The sequence below is a fragment of the Bos taurus genome, chromosome 15 (genome assembly GCF_002263795.3).
Source record: "Bos taurus isolate L1 Dominette 01449 registration number 42190680 breed Hereford chromosome 15, ARS-UCD2.0, whole genome shotgun sequence".
NCBI classification, from domain to species: Eukaryota; Metazoa; Chordata; class Mammalia; order Artiodactyla; family Bovidae; genus Bos; species Bos taurus.
In genome coordinates, this window is record NC_037342.1 from 29749823 (window position 1) to 29769604 (window position 19782).

The 19782-nt window shown below is 51.1% G+C and overlaps 1 protein-coding gene across 2 annotated transcripts; it reads left to right on the forward strand.

Moving 5' to 3' along the window:
- The first annotated feature begins 1492 nt into the window (after positions 1-1492).
- NLRX1 (NLR family member X1) lies at positions 1493-19692 on the forward strand. 2 transcript variants are annotated; one of them, XM_005216047.5, is made up of 10 exons: positions 1493-1549; positions 3388-3515; positions 4074-4143; positions 4620-4708; positions 5252-5871; positions 6248-7063; positions 16315-16910; positions 17151-17237; positions 18027-18278; positions 18605-19692. In XM_005216047.5, exons 2-10 carry the CDS (start codon positions 3446-3448, stop codon positions 18924-18926), a joined length of 2922 nt encoding a protein of 973 aa, XP_005216104.1. In that variant the 5' UTR covers positions 1493-1549; positions 3388-3445; the 3' UTR covers positions 18927-19692.
- Positions 19693-19782: the final 90 nt, after the last annotated feature.

A 19782-nucleotide genomic window follows, 5' to 3' on the forward strand; every position in this document is an offset into this window, starting at 1 on the left:
CTTGAGGGTCAACAGTCAGGGGATAATTCCAGGCAATAATGAATGAGTCTTGTGCCTCCCAGAAGCCTTCACTTTGAGATAAATCTTGACTGAGGGATGCCTGTGCAACCAGAGGAGGGTCCCAGGGTAGGTCAGGTGTAGAAAAAGAAACCAGATAATTGGCTGAAGGAAGACAAAGACCCAGAAGAACTGACCTATATAAATGACTTCACTGCTATTTTACTGCACTCCTCCTCTCTAAGAGGTATGCCCCTTCTTTCCAGGTGTACATCTCTGCCTTGCTTCTGCCTTAACTAAACAAACCATTTCTCTATATGCTCTCCCACCTGTTGTGCTATGTCTCTAACGGTACTTTGTACCGACATTTACAATGTCTGCCTCTGTATTTTTCACTGGGGGCAAAGATCCAGGGGAAAATGTTTTCTAGCCTCTAGCCCTTGCTGGTCTGGTGGCTAGGATTCCTGTTTATCATCCAGGCTACCCAGGTTCAGTTCCTGGAGAGGGAATTAAGATCTTGCCTCAAGCCACTGCTCATTGCTGCCTCGCTGAAATCAAGATCATAAAGCCCTCTTCCCAGCCCTGTCCGGCTGCCTCTCTACGGGTTTCCCTACTGCACACCTCTGTTCAGTGCACACCTGTGTTTGCTTGCGGAGGCATGCCCTGGCTGTGGGTGGTGGGTGACGCCTCGCTCAGCTTCATGGGTCCTGAGCATGCCAGGTGTGGAAGCACAGGGACAAGAGTGGGGGTTTTGAGGACTAGGAAGCCCCAGGGCTAGGCTATGTCTGGGTGCCAGACAAGAAGGGCAGTTAGAGGTGGGAGCACTCCCTCGCCCCATTCTTCTGTCTTCCTTGAGGCAAGTGACCAGAAGCCACACACAGAGGTTCTGGGGAGAGGTGAAGAGAGCCAGGTACAGAGGGAAGACCCAAGATCTCAAGATCTCTGCCAAGAGGTACGCTGAAGCGGTGAAGAGGCACAGAGGGAAGAATGTTCTGGGGATGAGGGAGAGAGGGCGCCTCGGGAAGGTCCAGGGGTCCGAGGTAGGAAGACCCAGGCCCCGGATTCTTGTTCTGGCTCTTCCAAGTTGGGTCAACCGGCGGTGCAAGTCATTTCACCTTTCTGAGCGGCAGTGCCTTCATCTGTACAATGGGCGTCGCAACAAGCCCTGCCTGAGAGACAGTGACTAATGGGATGAGATTGTCGCTCGGTGACCTGCAGAAGACAGTTCCAGCGGCAGGGCCCGCCCGGATGGAGGGGTGTAGCACGGGAGGCGCGGGGAGATGGCCGGACGAATGCGGAAGAAGTCCCCGCCCCGGGCCTGCTCTCCGGGACCCCAGCCTCTCTCGCTATCTGCCTCCTCCCAGGACCGGGAGGCCCGGAGCGCCGAGGCGCGTTCTCGCGCGTGCCCGCTGCCGGGCGCGTAGCCAGAAAGGGCAGGGCTCCGCGCAGGCGGGCGGGGCGGGCAGGAAGCGCGGCGCCGCGCCGGGGCCTCTGCGAGTAAGCGAGAGACTCTGGCGACGACCGCTCCCGGCCTGGACCGCGGCGGGTAAAGGTCTAAGCAGCGGGGGCGGGGTGGGGCTGGGCTGGAGCCGCAAGGAGCCGGCTGCCGGGGTTGCGTAGGACGCAGCGGTGCGCTGAATGGTGGCCGTTGTGGCGGGCTCTCCCCTTGGGTCTGAAACCAACTTAAACAGGGAAAGCTGGGGTCCCCGATTAAGAGGAGGAGCTCTGGATTTGTGCGAGCACAGACCTGGTACCTTTCCTGCGGTGCCCTCTTTTCTCACTGCTCTGGAGACCAGGGGTGATCCTCCGAAAGTTACCCTCCCCACCGCCGCCCCCACCACGAGTCCCATCTTGAATCAGAGGCCCTGCGTCTGATTTTTTCCCACTGAGCTAGTTTCCCCAAGCTTTTCTAGCTTGCCAGGGCCGCCTCTTAACCCTTCTGCAACCGGGACTCCAGGTCTGAGCCCCAGCCTGCACCTCCACAGGTTGGCCCTGCTGGCAAGAGGGCCCAGTGCACCCACTTCTCCCTAAGTGTGTCCTGCCCTTAAGGAGCCACATCCCAGTGGAGACCGGCTGCCAAGTAGCTGTGTGCTTCATTTAAGGGAGCTCAGGGATGGGGAAAGACTGCCCAGGAGAGAGGGACTTTAAGCAGTTTTTAAAAGCTTGGGTAGGATTCTGGCAGGAGAGAAAGGTCATTCCAAGCTGATGGAAGAGTATGAACAAAGTAAAGTGCAAGCAAGATTCGGAAAGCCTGGTGGATAAGGCACCGGTCAGGGGCATTATCAGAAAAATAGCAGTTGTGGGTCAGGTATTTGGACTCCATACAACCTAGGATTTTAGGGAGGCGATTAGTGGCTGGGATGAGGGATAGGAATGGAATGGCACTGAAGGCAGAGAGAAGGTAAAGAGAAGAGGGGTCCCCGGAAGTCTGGGGAGGGTCTGAGTTACCACAGGGGTGGGGAGGGTCTGAGTTACCACAGGGGTGGGAGGGATGTTGCAACAGGAACAGGCTGGCAAAGAATGGGGAGGAGGAACTGGCCAGCGGGCTGATTCCAGTGGATAAAAGAGGAGGGAAGAATTTGAAGACAAAGGGGTCAGATTTCAAGAAGAAATCATGTGATTGGGAAGATGTGCGGTAAAGTAACTGAACAGGGAGGAGGGCTGCTGAGTTCAGTTCTGCAAGCATGCATCTTGAAGCACAGGCAGGATGTCCATATGGAGACACAAAGTAGCAAGTCCTTTGTTCATTTATCTATTATTTATGCCAGCCTGAAAAGCAGGTTAGATAAAAGTCACAGAGAAGATAAAATGGTCAAACTATTAAAACTCAGCTAAAAGGACCTGAGAGCTACAGAAAAACTTGAGAGGAGAGCGGATGATTCTTTACTGGGAATTGTTGGCTCGGAAAAGCTTCTGAACATGAACACAGAACTCCTATGAGTTTGCTGGAAGCCAAGCAAAAGAAGAAAAGGACAACAAGGGGGACTTCCCTGGTAGTCCAGTGGTTAAGACTCTGCGCTTGCATTGCAGGGGGTACAGGTTTCATCCCTAGTCAAGGAACTAAGATCCCACATGCTTTGCTGTACAGCCAAAATAAATAATTTTTTTTTTTAAAGGACAGCTAAATAGTTCATTAGGCTGGAACTCAGGAGAAAGGCGATCATGAAGCCATAGGGTAGAGGCAGTGGATGGTAGGAGATAAAATGGGATCACTCAGGTGGGGGATGTGGAGGAGGGAGGTCTGAAGGCCAGGCCGGGGCTTTGGTGACACTGACACTTAAGTAAAAGCTAATGTTCTCTTGAGGAGGAAGGCCACCCTTTGGCCTGCTAGGGGAGGTGGGGTGGGAAAGTTGGGATGTGTGGGGTCCATTCATACCATTTTTCCTACAGGGGAACAGACTAGAAGGCAGTGTGCTCAGTCCCGCAGGCTCTGATCTTTTCTCCTGCCATGAGGTGGGGCTGCCATTTGCCCAGGGCCTCTTGGAGCCCTGGTCTGAGAAGAGTACTCCAGCCAGCAGGTGAGCAGGAAGCAGGGGTTTCTGTTTCCAACTCTCCCTTCATCTTCAGAGTCCAGACGGCACCCCCAGTAGAGCAGGGATACACACACCAGGTGTGCTAGTCCCAGCTCTGTGATTCTTTAGCTGTTGACCTTGAACAAGTCACTGCACCTCCCCAGCTTCCTTTCTCCCATCCTAAACTAAGGGAGTCGAACTAAAAGATCTTTGAGGGTCCCTGTAGCTACATAAGCCCAGGAACACTGGTCTGATTTAATTTTGCATTCAACAGATATTTATTGAGTGCCTGCTGTGTGCTAGACAGACCCTGTGCTTAGTTCTAAGTAGATAATTATGAACAAAACAGATGTAATCCCCGTTCTCATGGAAGAATGGGTGTGTGAATGAATGTTAATGAAATAATTACATAATGAAATATAATAACTGCTGCAAAGGGGCAGTTCGTGATGCTATGAGAGCAAATGATGAGGGGGGTTGACGTAGATATGGGGGTTTGTGTATTGTTGAGCTAATGTGGGTGAGTTCTTGATGCTATTTCTTCCTTCTTCTTTCTCTCTGTAGATGAACGTATCCCCTTCCTGATTCACTGGAGTTGGCCCCTTAAAGGGGAGCGCCCTCTTGGGTCCCCGAGGTGAGGCCTTGGTGTCATACTTTTAGGACACATCGGGACACAGCAGAGTAGCCTGGGAAGGGTCAGGACTTGCAGAGAGCTTGATGCCCTGGGGAGAGGTTGGTCTCCCGGTGGGTAGAGAGCGTAGAGAGTCAGCTACTAGACCTAAAGAGGAAGTTGGCTTATATCATCCATGGTGCAAGTCACAGTGGTCAGCCAGAGGAAGAACTGGTGGAAGGTGGGCGGAATCCGGTAGGGGCCAGCCTAAGTTCCCGGCAGGCAGGGAGCAGCGGGGAGCTGGAGGGCTAGGGGTGAGACCTCAGGCCCTGGGAAGGGTGTGAGAGAATCAGACGAGGCTCTGGACTTGGATGTCCAGGGTCAGGGCTGGATCTCAGGAAGCCAGAAGTCTATCAGCTGAGGCAGGACTGGACTCTGAGCCTCTGTGGAGCCTGAGCCCAACAGCCAAGCCCCAGCTCACCCCCTCTCTTTGCTCACAGGGCCTTTATACGCCACAATGGAAGCTCAGTGGGCAATGGTCCTTCATCCGGGAGGCATGGACAGTTGTTCCGGGGCATTGCTGCATCTGGTAAAGGGACTGGCTTCTCAGTCAGCCTGAGGAGAGGGGATGCTGGGATCCCAGGGGGTGTGATGGGGTCGGGGATGGTGGGGAGAGAAGCAAGCAGGAAGGTGGTATAGAGCACCCATTACCATCGGCCATCCGTGGACCCACTCTCCCTGGCCTCATTATCTGTCTATCTGTGTACCCCTTCTTGCGACACTCGTGCAGTGCACACTTACGATGTACAAAGCACTGGGAGGGACATATCATCCCTCCCTTCAACACACTGCCTCTAGCTGTCAGGGAAGATCATGCACAGATAATCATGCAACCAGTCAGCCCAGACTCACCATCACTCATCCCACGGCTCCCTACTTCCTGTCACAGGGGTCTGAACTTCCTGGACATTCTGAGGGAGTCCTGTGTGTCCAGCACCATTTTGGACCCCAGCATCTCCCAATGTCGTGTCTTGACTCGGCAGCTTGACCTTAGCTCTAAGGTCTCCCTAAGCTCTCGCGTTTCCCCGCCCCTCTCCCTGACCTCCCTCTCTCCTCTTGCCTTCCCATTCAGAAGCTCTCCAGCGGCACCGCCACAACCTGGCCGAGTGGTTCAGTCGGCTGCCCAGGGAAGAGCGCCAGTTTGGCCCGACCTTTGCACTAGACACAGTCCATGTCGACCCTGTGATCCGTGAGAGCACCCCTGATGAGCTGCTGCGCCCACTGGCTGAACTGGCCCTGGAGCATCAGCCACCCTCTGCTGGGCTCCCCCCGCTAGCCCTGTCTCAGCTCTTTGACCCAGATGCCTGTGGGCGCCGGGTGCAGACGGTGGTGCTTTATGGGACTGTGGGCACAGGCAAGAGCACGCTGGTGCGCAAGATGGTCTTGGACTGGTGCTATGGGCGGCTGCCAGCCTTCGAGCTGCTCATTCCCTTCTCCTGTGAGGACCTGTCATCCCTGGGCCCTGCTCCCGCCTCCTTGTGCCAACTTGTAGCCCAGCGCTACACTCCCCTGAAGGAGATTCTGCCTCTGATGGCCGCTGCCGGTTCCCGCCTGCTCTTTGTGCTCCACGGCTTGGAGCATCTCAACCTCAATTTCTCCTTGGCCAGCACAGGGCTTTGCAGTGACCCCGAGAAGCCAGAGGCGCCAGCTGCCATCATCATCAACCTGCTGCGCAAATACATGTTGCCTGAGGTGAATGTGCCCTGCCCCGATTTGCTGTCCCTAACTTGCCCCCTAAGGATTTTTGCGTTCTGGGTCCACATATTTAATACATAGGAGCGTAGGCTCTGGGTTAGTTCAAATCCTGCCCCTCTGCTTCCAAGCTGTGGGACTGAGCTGGTCAGTAGCTTCTCCAGGCTTCCACTTCCTTCTGTCCTTGAGTTGCGTTGATCAAATGAGATGCTGCATAGGAAGTGCTTAGCACGGTGCCCTGGATCATAGTGGGTCCACATAAGTCTGAGTTATTATTACTGAGGTCATCATCATCTTCACCCTTGGACTCTTCCCTGGCAAGTGAGGCAATGAGGACACCAGGGTCTTTCTTAACCCTCCACCATGCCCTTCCCAGGCCAGCATTCTGGTGACCACCCGGCCCTCTGCCATCGGCCGCATCCCCAGCAAGTACGTAGGCCGCTATGGAGAGATCTGTGGCTTCTCCGATACAAACCTCCAGAAGCTCTACTTCCAGCTCCGCCTCAACCAGCCAGACTGCGGGCCCGGAGCTGGGGGGGTATCGGTCACGCCGGCTCAGCGAGACCACCTGGTGCAGATGCTGACCCGGAATCTGGAGGGGCACCATCAGATCGCTGCTGCCTGCTTCCTGCCCTCCTACTGCTGGCTCGTCTGTGCCACCCTGCACTTCCTGCATGCCCCCACGCCGGCCGGCCAGACCCTCACGAGCATCTATACCAGCTTCCTGCGTCTTAACTTCAGTGGGGAGATGCTGGACAGCACTGACCCCTCCAAGTTGTCCCTGATGGCCTATGCGGCCCGAACCATGGGCAAGCTGGCCTACGAGGGTGTGTCCTCCCGCAAGACGTACTTCTCCGAAGAGGACGTGCGTGGCTGCCTGGAAGCCGGCGTCCAGACAGAAGAGGAGTTTCAGCTGCTGCATGTTTTCCGCCGAGACGCCCTGCGGTTTTTTCTGGCCCCATGCGTGGAGCCAGGACACACGGGTACCTTCGTGTTCACTGTGCCTGCCATGCAGGAATACCTGGCTGCCCTCTACATCGTGCTGGGTTTGAGGAAGACAACTCTGCAGAGGGTGGGCAAGGAAGTGGCCGAGCTCGTGGGCCGTGTCGGGGAGGATGTCAGCCTGGTCCTGGGCATCGTGGCCAAGCTGCTGCCCTTGCGGGCCCTGCCGCTGCTCTTCAACCTGCTCAAGGTAACAGCCCCAGGACCCCTGGCTCCAGTCCCCATCCTCCCTGTTCACCCCCTGCTCCTCTCCCAGAAGGAACCTGTTTTCCCTGCATAACTGTGAATCTCCTTCTTGGCTCTGTTTCAGATCTGGGCAGTCTGGCTTTTAATGGGATTGGGGTATAAGGAAGAGGGAAAGAGAAGCCATAGGCTGGGGAATGCTTGGAGGGGGATCTGAGGGTGCAAGGACTTTATTAATAACAATCCCATAACTCTGATGATAGGTTTTGGGGGGTGGTTTAATATCTTTCCTAGTCTTCGTTGCTGGGCGGCAGGGGTCACTACAGTCCAGGGTTAGGGTTAGGTTTAGGGTTGTGCTTTGCAGGTCCAGAAACCCAATTGTATCTATTCTTCAGAGGCGATTAGACTCTGGGAGTGATGTCTCATCCTAACTTAATCACCAGAGACAGGTTTATAAAGCAGATGCCATTTTATTCATTTATACCAGGAGGAAAAATGGCATTGGTAATTGATTTAGGACAGTCCGTCCAGGGTGCAGGTCCGCTCCAGAAACCAAATTACAGGCCCGAGGACTGTGCTGTGAGCAGTGCAGATGCACTAAGTTTTTGATGGGAAGAAATATCCACTCTCAGCTGATGTCTGCCGGATGCCTTGTAAATGAAACACTATTATAATCCTTTTTATAGATGAGGAAACTGGGGCTTGCAGAGGCTAAGTAACTTGACCAAGGTCATTCAGTAAGTAGAATAACTTGGATCTTAGTGCAGGTTTTATAGTTCCGAATCCTGTGCTTTTTCTGCTAAACTTTACAGATGTACTTTGGATATTTCTGTGAAGCTGTGGTGCTTTGCTGGTAACCCCAGTCCTCTGTAGAAATGTTTCAGTTACCTATCTTGAGGAAGCAGGGCCTTGGTAAGTGGACAAAACTTTAACAAGTTTTCCTTTTTATAGGCAGCAAAACGTCAGGGTTAAGAATAGGGATTTTATAACACAGCTGCTGCTGCTGCTGCTAAATCGCTTCAGTCGTGTCCGACTCTGTGTGACCCCATAGACGGCAGCCCACCAGGCTTCCCCGTCCCTGGGATTCTCCAGGCAAGAACACTGGAGTGGGTTGCCATTTCCTTCTCCAATAACACAGCTACCTGGGTTCAAATCCAGGCTCTGCCACTTAACTAGCTGTGTGACTTTGTACAAGTTACTTAATCTCCCTGTGTCTCAAGGTCCTTATCTGTTAAATGGGAATAATGTGTGTGTTCATTCACTCAGTCATGTACAACTCTTTACAACCCCATGGACTGTAGCCTGCTCAGGCTCCCCTGTCCATAGAATTTTTCAGTCAAGAATAATGGAGTGGGTTGCCATTTCCTACTCGAAACTGGAAAAATAAAGTATCTGTATCATTGGCCCAATATGAGGATTAAATGTCCTCATCTGCAGATCCTGGCACATAGTAAGTGCTATTTAATTGTCCAGCAGCTAAGATTCCACCCTCCCAATTCAGGGGGTCCAGGTTTGATCCTTAGTCAGGGAACTAGATCCTACATGATGCAACTAAGGTTTTACATGCGGAGAGTAAGACCCAGTGCAGCATAATAAAAATAAATAAAAAGCTTAAATTTTTTTTTTGCTGTTAAACATAAACAGGCTCAGGCAGCCCATCTCTTCTTACAGCATCAACCCAGGCAGGAAAGTAATGGCCATTGCTGGGGCTGCTCCACCCCTTTGAGGATGTACTTGCTTCATCTGGATTGCAGTGAGGTTGTGGTCTCCTGATGGGATTCAGAAAGCTGCTCAATTACTTGAGGGGGCACCACACCCCCAGCCCCTCTTGGAGGGAGGGTTGCCTAGCAGAGGTTGGGTCCCATCTGTGTCTATATGAGCCTACTGATTCAGCTTCCCAGGGTGACTGTTTTCGTATCTTGTCTCCAGATGATTGTTGGGGGAGGGACACTCTACCCTCCATGGTGAGAACCTTGCCTGTAACAAGTGAAAAAAAAAAGGCAGGCATTAGAGGTTATTGTTCAGTTGCTCAGAGAGTCGTGTCTGACTCTCTGCAGCCCCATGGACTGCAGCACGTCAGTAGAAGAGGTGCCACAAAACAACCTCGTGGCTTTGGCTGGAGGTCCTTTCTTCTCAGAACCATTGCAAACATGGGAGCTGATGTCACCAACCTCCCAAACATTCGTTTTTTTCCGACAGATATTTGAGTGCCTGCTGTGTGCTAGACAATGTGTTAGATTCGGAGGAAAAAAACTAACAGAACCCCAGGTTTTTGTCTTTTCTGATCATGCAGTCTCAACACAAACATGTCAGCTAGCCATATGATTAGAAATCTTGTGAAGTGCCTGGAAAGCCAAGTTCCAGGTGCTGTGGACGTGTGTAAGGTGGGGACCTGATTTAAGGGGATAAGGAAAGCCACTCTGTAGGAAGGGCATTTAATCTGATCCCTGCAGGACTAACCAGGAGAAGCACAGGGGGAAAACACTCCAGGAAGAGGATATAGCTTTGAAGGAGAAAAAATCTTAGCAGTATCAAAAAGACAGAAAGGAGAGAGAGAGAGAAGCAGAGAGGACAAGAGCAGAGTGAGTGAGAGGCTGTGATGAAGGCACTGTGGTTGGCAGGGGCCTGTCAATGAAAAATTAATCAATTGTCCATCTGTTGCAAGAGGGAGGACCCTTTCCAGGGCCTCTTGTCTAACTCTTGGAAATGAATTGTCAGTATGTGTCTGAGGAGACACATACTGACAAAGCAAGAGGCTTTATTGGGAAGGGACGTCCAGGCAGAGAGCAGTAGGAAAGGGGGTGGGGAGAAGCGGAACTGCTCTGCGCTGTGACTCACAGTCGCAGGTGTTACGGTGATGAGATTAATTTCTGGGTTGTCTTTGGTCAATCATCTTGTTTGGCCCATATTTAGTCTGACTCAGGGTCCTTCCAAGTGGCTTGTGTGTCTCTTAGCCAAGATGGATTCCAGTGTGCGGATTCTGGGAGGTTAGTAGGCCAATATTATGGGGCTGGCATCTCCTCCCTCCTTTTGGCCCCTCCCAGATTTTCCAGGTTAGTTTTTGGCAGCAGCACCATGTTCCTCTTTGGGGCTTCCTACTGTGAGATAACTCATGCAAGTGGTCGTCATCGCTCTGGTCAAGGTAGGCTGCTTCGGTCAATGGTTCCGTAACATATCCAAGAAAGAAATGGAAATTTTAATTCAAGCCAATCTGAGGATTATAACTTGGGAGACAGTCTCTCAGAGAGTTCTAAGAACTATTTCAGAGGTAAAGAGGGAGACCAGTACACATACTGTTTTGCTGAAGGGAGTATGTGTGTATGTCTACGTGTGTTTAGTTGCCTCAGCTGTGTCGTGACCTCATGGACTGTAGCCCACCAGGCTTCTCTGTCCATGGTATTCTCCAGACAAGAATAGCGTGGGGGGTTGCCATTTCCTCCTCCAGGGGATCTTTCTGACACAGGGATTGAACCCACATCTCCTGCTTGGCAGATGGGTTCTTTACCACTGAGCCACCAGGGAAGCCCCATCTAGTCATGAGGAACAGACATCTTAGTTAATGGTTTTAGTGCTTTCCTAAGTATGGAAAGATGCAAGAATCCAGGTTCATAAAAATTTCTCCTAAAAATATCTAAGGACCAGTTCTGTCAGTTTCAGTCCAGTTAAGTCGCTCAGTCATGTCTGACTCTTTGTGACCCCATGGACTGCAGTACACCAGGCTTCCCTGTCCGTCACCAACTCCTGGAGCTTGCTCAAACTCATGTCCATCGAGTAGCTGATGCCATCCAACCATCTCATCCTCTGTCGTCCCCTTTTCCTCCTGCCCTCAATCTTTCCCAGCATCAGAGTCTTTTCCAATGAGTCAGCTCTTTGCATCAGGTGGCCAAAGTATTGGAGCTTCAGCATCAGTCCTTCCAATGAATATTCAGGACTGATTTCCTTTAGGATGGACTGGTTGGATCTCCTTGCAGTCCAAGGGACTCTCAAGAGTCTTCTCCAACACCATAGTTCAAAACCATCAATTCTTCCATGCTCAGCTTTCTTTATAGTCCAACTTTCATATCCATACATGACTACTGGAAAAACCATAGCTTTGACTAGACGGACCTTTGTCAGCAAAGGAGTGTCTCTGCTTTTTAATACGCTGTCTAAGTTGGTCATAGCTTTTCTTCCAAGCAGCAAGCGAACTTTGATTTCATGGCTGCAGTCACTATCTGCAGTAATTTTGGAGCCCAAGAAAATAAACTCTGTCACTATTTCCACTGTTTCCCCATCTATTTGCCTGAAGTGATGGGGCTGTATGCCATTATCTTCATTTTCTGAAGGCTGAGCTTTAAGTCAGCATTTTCACTCTCCTCTTTCACTTTCACTGTCAGTTTAACCAGAGCACAAATTGCCTCATCCTGATCTTTGCCCTGAATTCCTTTCAAGGTTATTGTAGGCCAGCAACTGCAGTGGCTAATGACTTGATTTTGTAGAACTGTGTAGTGGGCAACATTCTTTATTTTACAATCTCTTCCCTTTCAGTCTTAATTTTGATCAAGGTTTGGGAGGCAGTTTGTGACCAATTTGTTCCAGGGAACTAGGACTGCTCATTCCCAGGTTCAGGCAAGGATTTCACTGATGAGTCACTCAGTGTGCTGTTACTGGACTAGGCCTTATTAACAGTAGCCAAAATCCTCTGACCTGCCTGTCTTACTAGTCTGTTATGATCCAGAAAATGATTTCCTCTTGTTGCTTCGTCCCATATCTAGAGTTACAACTTACAGTCATTCATCTTATAGAACTATATATTTGATCAGTATTTCAGGTTGCCTTGCCTTCCTTAGTGGCTCAGTTGGTAATGAATCTGCCTGCAATGCAGGAGACTCAGCCAGGTAGGGAAGATCCCCTGAAGAAGGAAAGAGCAACCCACTCCAGCACTCTTGCCTGGAGATTTCCATGGACAGAGGAGCCGGGCAGGCTGCAGTCCATGGGATTGCAAAGAATCAGACGAGACTGTGTGATTAACTTTCACTTTCAAGTTGTCTAATCATTAATTTTATCTGAAGCTCAGTCACACGGTAATTCAGGGAACAAGTCTTATAAAATAGGCAAATGCCAGCAAATTTGGAAAACTTAGCAGTGGCCACAGGACTGGAAAAGGTCAGTTTTCATTCCAATCCCAAGAAAGGCAATCCCAAAGAAGGCTCAAACTATCGCACAATTGCACTCATCTAACATTCTAGTAAAGTAATGCTCAAAATTCTCCAAACCAGTCTTCAGCGATATGTGGACCATGAACTTTCAGATGTTCAAGCAGGTTTTAGAACAGGCAGAGGAACCAGAGATCAAATTGCCAACATCCGATGGATCATGGAAAAAGCAAGAGAGTTCCAGAAAAACATCTATTTCTGCTTTATTGACTAGGCCAAAGCCTTTGACTGTGTGGATCACAACAAACTGTGGAAGATTCTGAAAAAGATGGGAATACCAGACCACCTGACCTGTCTCTTGAGAAACCTATATGCAGGTCAGGAAGTAACAGTTCTAACTGGACATGGAACAACAGACTGGTTCCAAATAGGAAAAGGAGTCTGTCAAGGCTGTATATTGTCACCCTGCTTATTTAACTTCTATGCAGAGTACATCATGAGAAACGCTGGGTTGGAAGAAGCACAAGCTGGAATCAAGATTGCCGGGAGAAATATCAATAACCTCAGATATGCAGATGACACCACCTTTATGGCAGAAAGTGAAGAGGAACTCAAAAGCCTCTTGAAGAAAGTGAAAGTGGAGAGTGAAAAAGTTGGCTTAAAGCTCAACATTCAGAAAACGAAGATCATGGCATCCAGTCCCATCACTTCATGGGAAATAGATGGGGAAACAGTGGAAACAATGTCAGACTATTTTTTAAGGCTCCAAAATCACTGCAGATGGTGACTGCAGCCATGAAATTAAAAGACACTTACTCCTTGGAAAAAAAGTTATAACCAACCTAGATAGCATATTCAAAAGCAGAGACATTACTTTGCCAACAAAGGTCCGTCTAGTCAAGGCTATGGTTTTTCCAGTGGTCATGTATGGATGTGAGAGTTGGACTGTGAAGAAAGCTGAGCACCGAAGAATTGATGCTTTTGAACTGTGATAAGACTGGATAAGACTCTTGAGAGTCCCTTGGACTGCAAGGAGATCCAACCAGTCCATCCTAAAGGAGATCAGTCCTGGGTGTTCATTGGAAGGACTGATGCTGAGGCTGAAACTCTTAATACTTTGGCCATCTCATGCGAAGAGTTGACTCATTGGAAAAGACCCTGATGCTGGGAGGGATTGGGGGCAGGAGAAGAAGGGGACGACAGAGGATGAGATGGCTGGATGGCATCACTGACTCGATGGACATGAGTTTGAGTGGACTCTGGGAGTTGGTGATGGACAGGGAGGCCTGGCGTGCTGCGATTCATGGGGTAGCAAAGAGTCGGACACGACTGAGCGACTGAACTGAACTCAATTGAACAAGTAATAGACCTAATAGCACTGATAAGATCATAAGTAAGTACTGAAGCTAAGATCTCCCATGAGGTGAGGCCCAGTATCCTCCCAGGTCATCTGAGAAATCTTGTTTTGCATCAATCGCTATGCTTAAGGAAAATGATATATTGGCATTTTACATAAAGTTCACCTAAGATGTTTGCATATACAGTGTGAGGGGTAGATCATCATGACCCCTTCAGTTTAGTTCAGTTCAGTCACTCAGTCGTGTCCGACTCTTTGCGACCCCATGAATCGCAGCACGCCAGGCCTCCCTGTCCATCACCAACTCCCAGAGTTCACCCAGACTCAACGTCCATCGAGTCAGTGATGCCATCCAGCCATCTCATCCTCTGTCGTCCCCTTCTCCTCCTGCCCCCAATCCCTCCCAGCATCAGAGTCTTTTCCAGTGAGTCAACTGTTTGCGTGAGGTGGCCAAACTACTGGAGTTTCAGCTTTAGCATCATTTCTTCCAAAGAAATCCCAGGGCTGATGTCCTTCAGAATGGACTGGTGGGATCTCCTTGCAGTCCAAGGGACTCTCAAGAGTCTTCTCCAACATCACAGTTCAAAAGCATCAATTCTTCGACGCTCAGCCTTCTTCACAGTCCAACTCTCACATCCATACATGACCACAGGAAAAACCATAGCCTTGACTAGACGGACCTTTGTTGGCAAAGTGATGTCTCTGCTTTTGAATATGCTATCTAGGTTGGTCATAACTTTCCTTCCAAGGAGTAAGCGTCTTTTAATTTCATGGCTGCAGTCACCATCTGCAGTGATTTTGGAGCCCAGAAAAATAAAGTCTGACACTGTTTCCACTGTTTCCCCATCTATTTCCCGTGAAGTGATGGGACCGGATGCCATGATCTTCGTTTTCTGAATGTTGAGCTTTAAGCCAACTTTTTCACTCTCCACTTTCACTTTCTTCAAGAGGCTTTTGAGTTCCTCTTCACTTTCTGCCATAAAGGTGGTGTCATCTGCATATCTGAGGTTATTGATATTTCTCCTGGCAGTCTTGATTCCAGCTTGTGCTTCTTCCAGTCCAGCATTTCTCATGATGTACTCTGCATAGAAGTTAAATAAGCAGGGTGACAATATACAGCCTTGACGTACTCCTTTTCCTATTCGGAACCAGTCTGTTGTTCCATGTTCAGTTCTAACTGTTGCTTTCTGACCTGCATACAGGTTTCTCAAGAGGCAGGTCAGGTGGTCTGGTATTCCCATCTCTTTCAGAATTTTCCACAGTTTGTTGCGATCCACACAGTCAAAGGCTTTGGCCTAGTCAATAAAGCAGAAATAGATGTTTTTCTGGAACTCTCTTGCTTTTTCCATGATCCATCGGATGTTGGCAATTTGATCTCTGGTTCCTCTGCCTGTTCTAAAACCTGCTTGAACATCAGGAAGTTCACGGTTCACGTATTGCTGAAGCCTGGCTTGGAGAATTTTGAGCATTACTTTACTAGCATGTGAGATGAGTGCAATTGTGCGATAGTTTGAGCATTCTTTGGCATTGCCTTTCTTTGGGATTGGAATGAAAACTGACCTTTTCCAGTCCTGTGGCCACTGCTGAGTCTTCCAAATTCGCTGGCATATTGAGTGCAGCACTTTCACAGCATCATCTTTCAAGATTTGAAAGAGCTCAACTGGAATTCTATCACCTCCACTAGCTTTGTTCGTAGTGATGCTTTCTAAGGCCCACTTGACTTCACATTCCAGGATGTCTGGCTCTAGGTGAGTGATCATACCATCGTGATTGTCTTGGTTGTGAAGATCTTTTTTGTACTGTTCTTCTGTGTATTCTTGCCACCTCTTCTTAATATCTTCTGCTTCTGTTAGGTCCATACCATTTCTGTCCTTTATCGAGCCCATCTTTGCATGAAATGTTCCCTTGGTATCTCTAATTTTCTTGAAGAGATCTCTAGTCTTTCCCATTCTGTTGTTTTCCTCTATTTCTTTGCACTGGTCGCTGAGGAAGGCTTTCTTATCTCTTCTTGCTATTCTTTGGAACTCCTTGACCCCTTAGAGGATTGAAAAAGGAACCCCTTAGAGGATTGAAAAAGGAATGTTATCTTCAAAGGAGTCACATAACTGATGCCAGAAAAAGAAACTGATCTTTGTGGCAGGTATTTTTGCCATTGGGGAAGTCTAGTTAAATGTAGAATGGAGATGTACAGTGCATACCAGAAGGAAGGGAGGAGGCCCAAATGGGCAGAGAAAAATTTTATGTTTAAATTTTTCTTGTCTTACCTTAAAATATGAATTTTATTTCATCAGGTCAAGTCAGGAAGGGTCTGAAGTAGTAGCAGTGACATCAGTCATCGCTGCTGTGGTGACAGTGATGATGTTGAAGATGGTCATGTATTTATACCACCTAGCCTGGGACCAAGCTAGATGAATAGTATATGCTAATTTCTTCAAGCTAAATGCATAATATATGCTAATTCTTTCCCACCAACCCTGGACTTGGAAACAGAAGGGGTGTTAGGGAAACAGAATTTCCTTATGTCTGGAATACGTGAGACAAGTGCTGAGAGATGACTCTGGAAAGGTCCAGTTGGGGCCAAATTATGCAGTTTTCTATTTCACTTGGGCAGCAGGGAGCCACGGAAGGTGCTGCAGGAGGGGCGAGTAATGTGATCTGACGAATCACGCTCCGGTTTAAAGGAGACTGTGAGGCTTAGGCAGGAAGGCTGAAAGGCAAGCAGGAGGCTGCACCACCCCCCATTCCTCCACACTGCTTCCCTTCCAGGTGGTTCCACGAGTGTTTGGGCGCGTGGTGGGTAAGAGCCGTGAGGCGGTGGCCCAGGCCATGGTGCTGGAGATGTTCCGAGAGGAGGACTACTACAACGACGATGTCCTAGACCAGATGGGTGCTAGTATCCTGGGCGTCGAAGGTCCCCGGCGCCACCCGGATGAGCCTCCAGACGATGAAGTCTTTGAGCTTTTCCCCATGTTCATGGGCGGGCTTCTGTCTGCCCACAACCGGGCAGTGCTGGCTCAGCTTGGCTGCCCCATCAAGACCCTGGATGCCCTGGAGAACGCCCAGGCCATCAAGAAGAAGCTGGGCAAGCTGGGCCGGCAGGTGCTGCCCCCCTCGGAGCTCCTAGACCACCTCTTCTTCCACTATGAGTTCCAGAATCAGCGCTTCTCTGCTGAGGTGCTTGGCTCTCTGCGCCAGCTCAACCTGGCAGGCGTGCGCATGACGCCCCTCAAGTGCACGGTGGTGGCAACTGTCCTGGGCAGCGGAAGGCATGCCCTGGACGAGGTGAACTTGGCCTCCTGCCAGTTGGATCCTGCTGGGTTGCGCACGCTCATGCCTGTCTTCCTGCGTGCCCGGAAGCTGGGGTGAGGCCCTGCCCTCCTGGATGGGCAGAGGAAAAGGTTCTCGGGAGACCAAAGGGAGTGAGAAAGGACCAGAGGGTAGGGTGAGTCTGGTGTGGGTGGAGGTGACAAGAGCCACGGAAGGGGACGCAGCTGTGGACTACAAGAGGTGCATGATGAGGGAGGGTCCTGGTGGGTGGGCAGGCTTCAGGCCGAACTCCTTCCTTGATTTCTTACCTCCCCTCTGGCCACCTTCTGCTCTAGGTTGCAACTCAACAGCCTGGGCCCTGAGGCCTGCAGGGACCTCCGCGACCTGCTGCTACATGACCAGTGCCAAGTGACCACCCTGCGGTGAGTGCCTGTGCAGGGTGCTCCATCCTGCTGGCCAGCTATGGTCAAGGGTAGGCTCTCTGCTTCCCAGCATGCCTGGTATAATAAACAAGGCAGGCGGGTAGACCCTGACCCACCCTCCTTACTCCCCCACCCTCCTCTCCCCCATCCTCCCCTCCCCCATCCTCCCTGTCTAGTACAAGCAGCCAGGCAGGGGGAATGTACCACGGGTCATAGGTATTAAGTAAGCCTCTCACATGGCTAAAATCAGCCTGGGGAGGGGCCAGTGGAATAACACCCAGGCTAGTTGCCTGGTAACAGCACCACTGATTGCCTCCCAGGATTTTCCCTGTTGTCTCACAAGGATGACCCTTATGCTGGGCACTCTATATAGATGTTCCCAAAATGTTGACTGGTTGACTAGCAACCCAGACGCCTGGGTTCCTGATTTCAGGTTGGAGTAAGGGGAGATGAATGGGGTGGGAAGAAGGAGGGGCAATTGGGAACAGAGGGCAAAGCGGGGATTGGAAGGGAGTGAAAAAAGGAGGAAGAAAGGAGGAGGAAGGGGAGAGGGAAGGGGCGTGTCACAAGGAGAATGGAAGACAGGAGGAAGGGAGGGATAAGCCAGCTTCCATCTCACTCTTCCTCCCCTGCAGTGAGCTTACCCCTATTTGTCATTTCCTGGCCTGCATTTCTCTGCATCCAGGCTGATCTCTGCCCCAGGCGATGCACCCTTTAGGCCCAAGTCCGGTGCTCAGCACAGGGCATCTGCTAGGAGCTCTCATAACCTTAGACTGCTTGTGGCCCTAGGCTGTCCAACAACCCGCTGATGGCGGCGGGTGTGGCCCTGCTGCTGGAGGGGCTGGCAGGAAATACGTCCCTGAAACACCTGTCTCTACTGCACACCGGCCTTGGGGATGAGGGCCTGGAGCTGCTGGCTGCCCAGCTGGACCGAAACCAGCAGCTCCAGGAGCTGAACGTGGCCTACAATGGCGCTGGTGACACGGCGGCCCTGGCCTTAGCCAAGGCTGCCTGGAAGCACCCTTCCTTGGAGTTGCTGCAGTGAGTTTTCCTGCCCCTCCCCCGCCCTGTCCCATCACCCCACCCCCATACGCGATGGGCCCTTCCCTTGCCCTGATTCTCCACCTCTGTTTCTCTTAGGGTCCTAGGGCCCTGGTTCCTATCGACTCTGGTCCCACTGAATTCTAGTGCCATCCCTGCCTCCCAGTGGCCACCGCCCTCCGTCTCTGGCATATTGCAGACACTTTCCCCATCGCATTCCACAGCGAGGGGATGAGTTATGAGACCCCTCGCTTTCTGTCCACCCGCCCTCCACCTTCCTTCTCGGAGCCCCGCTGAATGGCATTTACTCTGCTCTCTCCCGCTAGTCTCTACTTCAACGAGCTGAGCTCAGAGTGCCGCCAGGCCCTGCGGGACTTGGGGAGCGCTGCAGAGGGCGGTGCCCGGGTCGTGGTGTCGCTGACAGAGGGGACAGCAGTGTCCGAGTACTGGTCGGTGATCCTGGGTGAAGTCCAGCGGAACCTCAACAGCTGGGATCGGGGCCGGGTCCGGCGCCACCTGGAGCTGCTGCTGAGGGATCTAGAAGACAACCGGGGAGCCACCCTTAATCCCTGGCGTAAGGCCCAACTGCTGCGGGTGGAGGGCGAGGTCAGGGCCCTCCTGGAGCAGCTGGGCGGCCCTGGAAGCTGAGACTGTGGCAGCAGTGTGTGTCCCCTGGCCCCAGGTCCTTTCTGTCTGTGACCCTCTAGCTTCCACTACTACTTCTAGAAAGATCCCTTCCGGGGATGGATGATGTGCACACAGGTGTGCCAGTTGCTCTCCTAGGGCATGTCCGACCAGTGTTCCAAGTCTGGAGTTTCCAGGATCGTGGAACATGCCTCACCTCCCTTCAGCTAGAAGGGCTGAAAGATGTGGCATTTGGTGGCCATATTGTCCCTTAGCGTGTGTACGTGCATGCTAAGTCACTTCAGTTGTGTCTGACTCTTTGCGACCCTTTGGGCTGTAGCCCACCAGGCTCCTCTGTCCATGGGATTCTCCAGGCAAGAATACTGGAGTCGGTTGCCATGCCCTCCTCCAGGGGATCTTCCCAACCCAGGGATTGGACCCATGTCTCCTGTGTCTCCTGCATTGCAGGCAGATTCTTTACCGCTGAGCTATTCAGGGAATACACCTGTCCTGTAGCAGCACCTGATTGTGCTGCTTCTCTGATTGTGCCACCAGGGGGCACTCTTCTCATGTCGGACTTGCTAGGGGCATTGCAGTCCAGATGTATTGGAGGGTTTCCATGTCTTGCCTTTATGTTTTCTGGGGACACCCAGGTTGCCAGCAGCCACTTTCCTCTCTCACTGGTGCTGTCTTCTCACCGTCATCTCCCTTTCACCAATGGTACCCAAGCTCGGTGGCCCCTAGGGACATGGGGACTGACTTGCTATTAAAGAGTTGTGTCTTCCAACTACTGTGGTCTCTATTTTGCCTTTTGCTTTCAAGAAAGGGTACTGTTCTTAGTCGTTCTGGTTAAACCACTGGCCACTTTCTGTTGCGGATG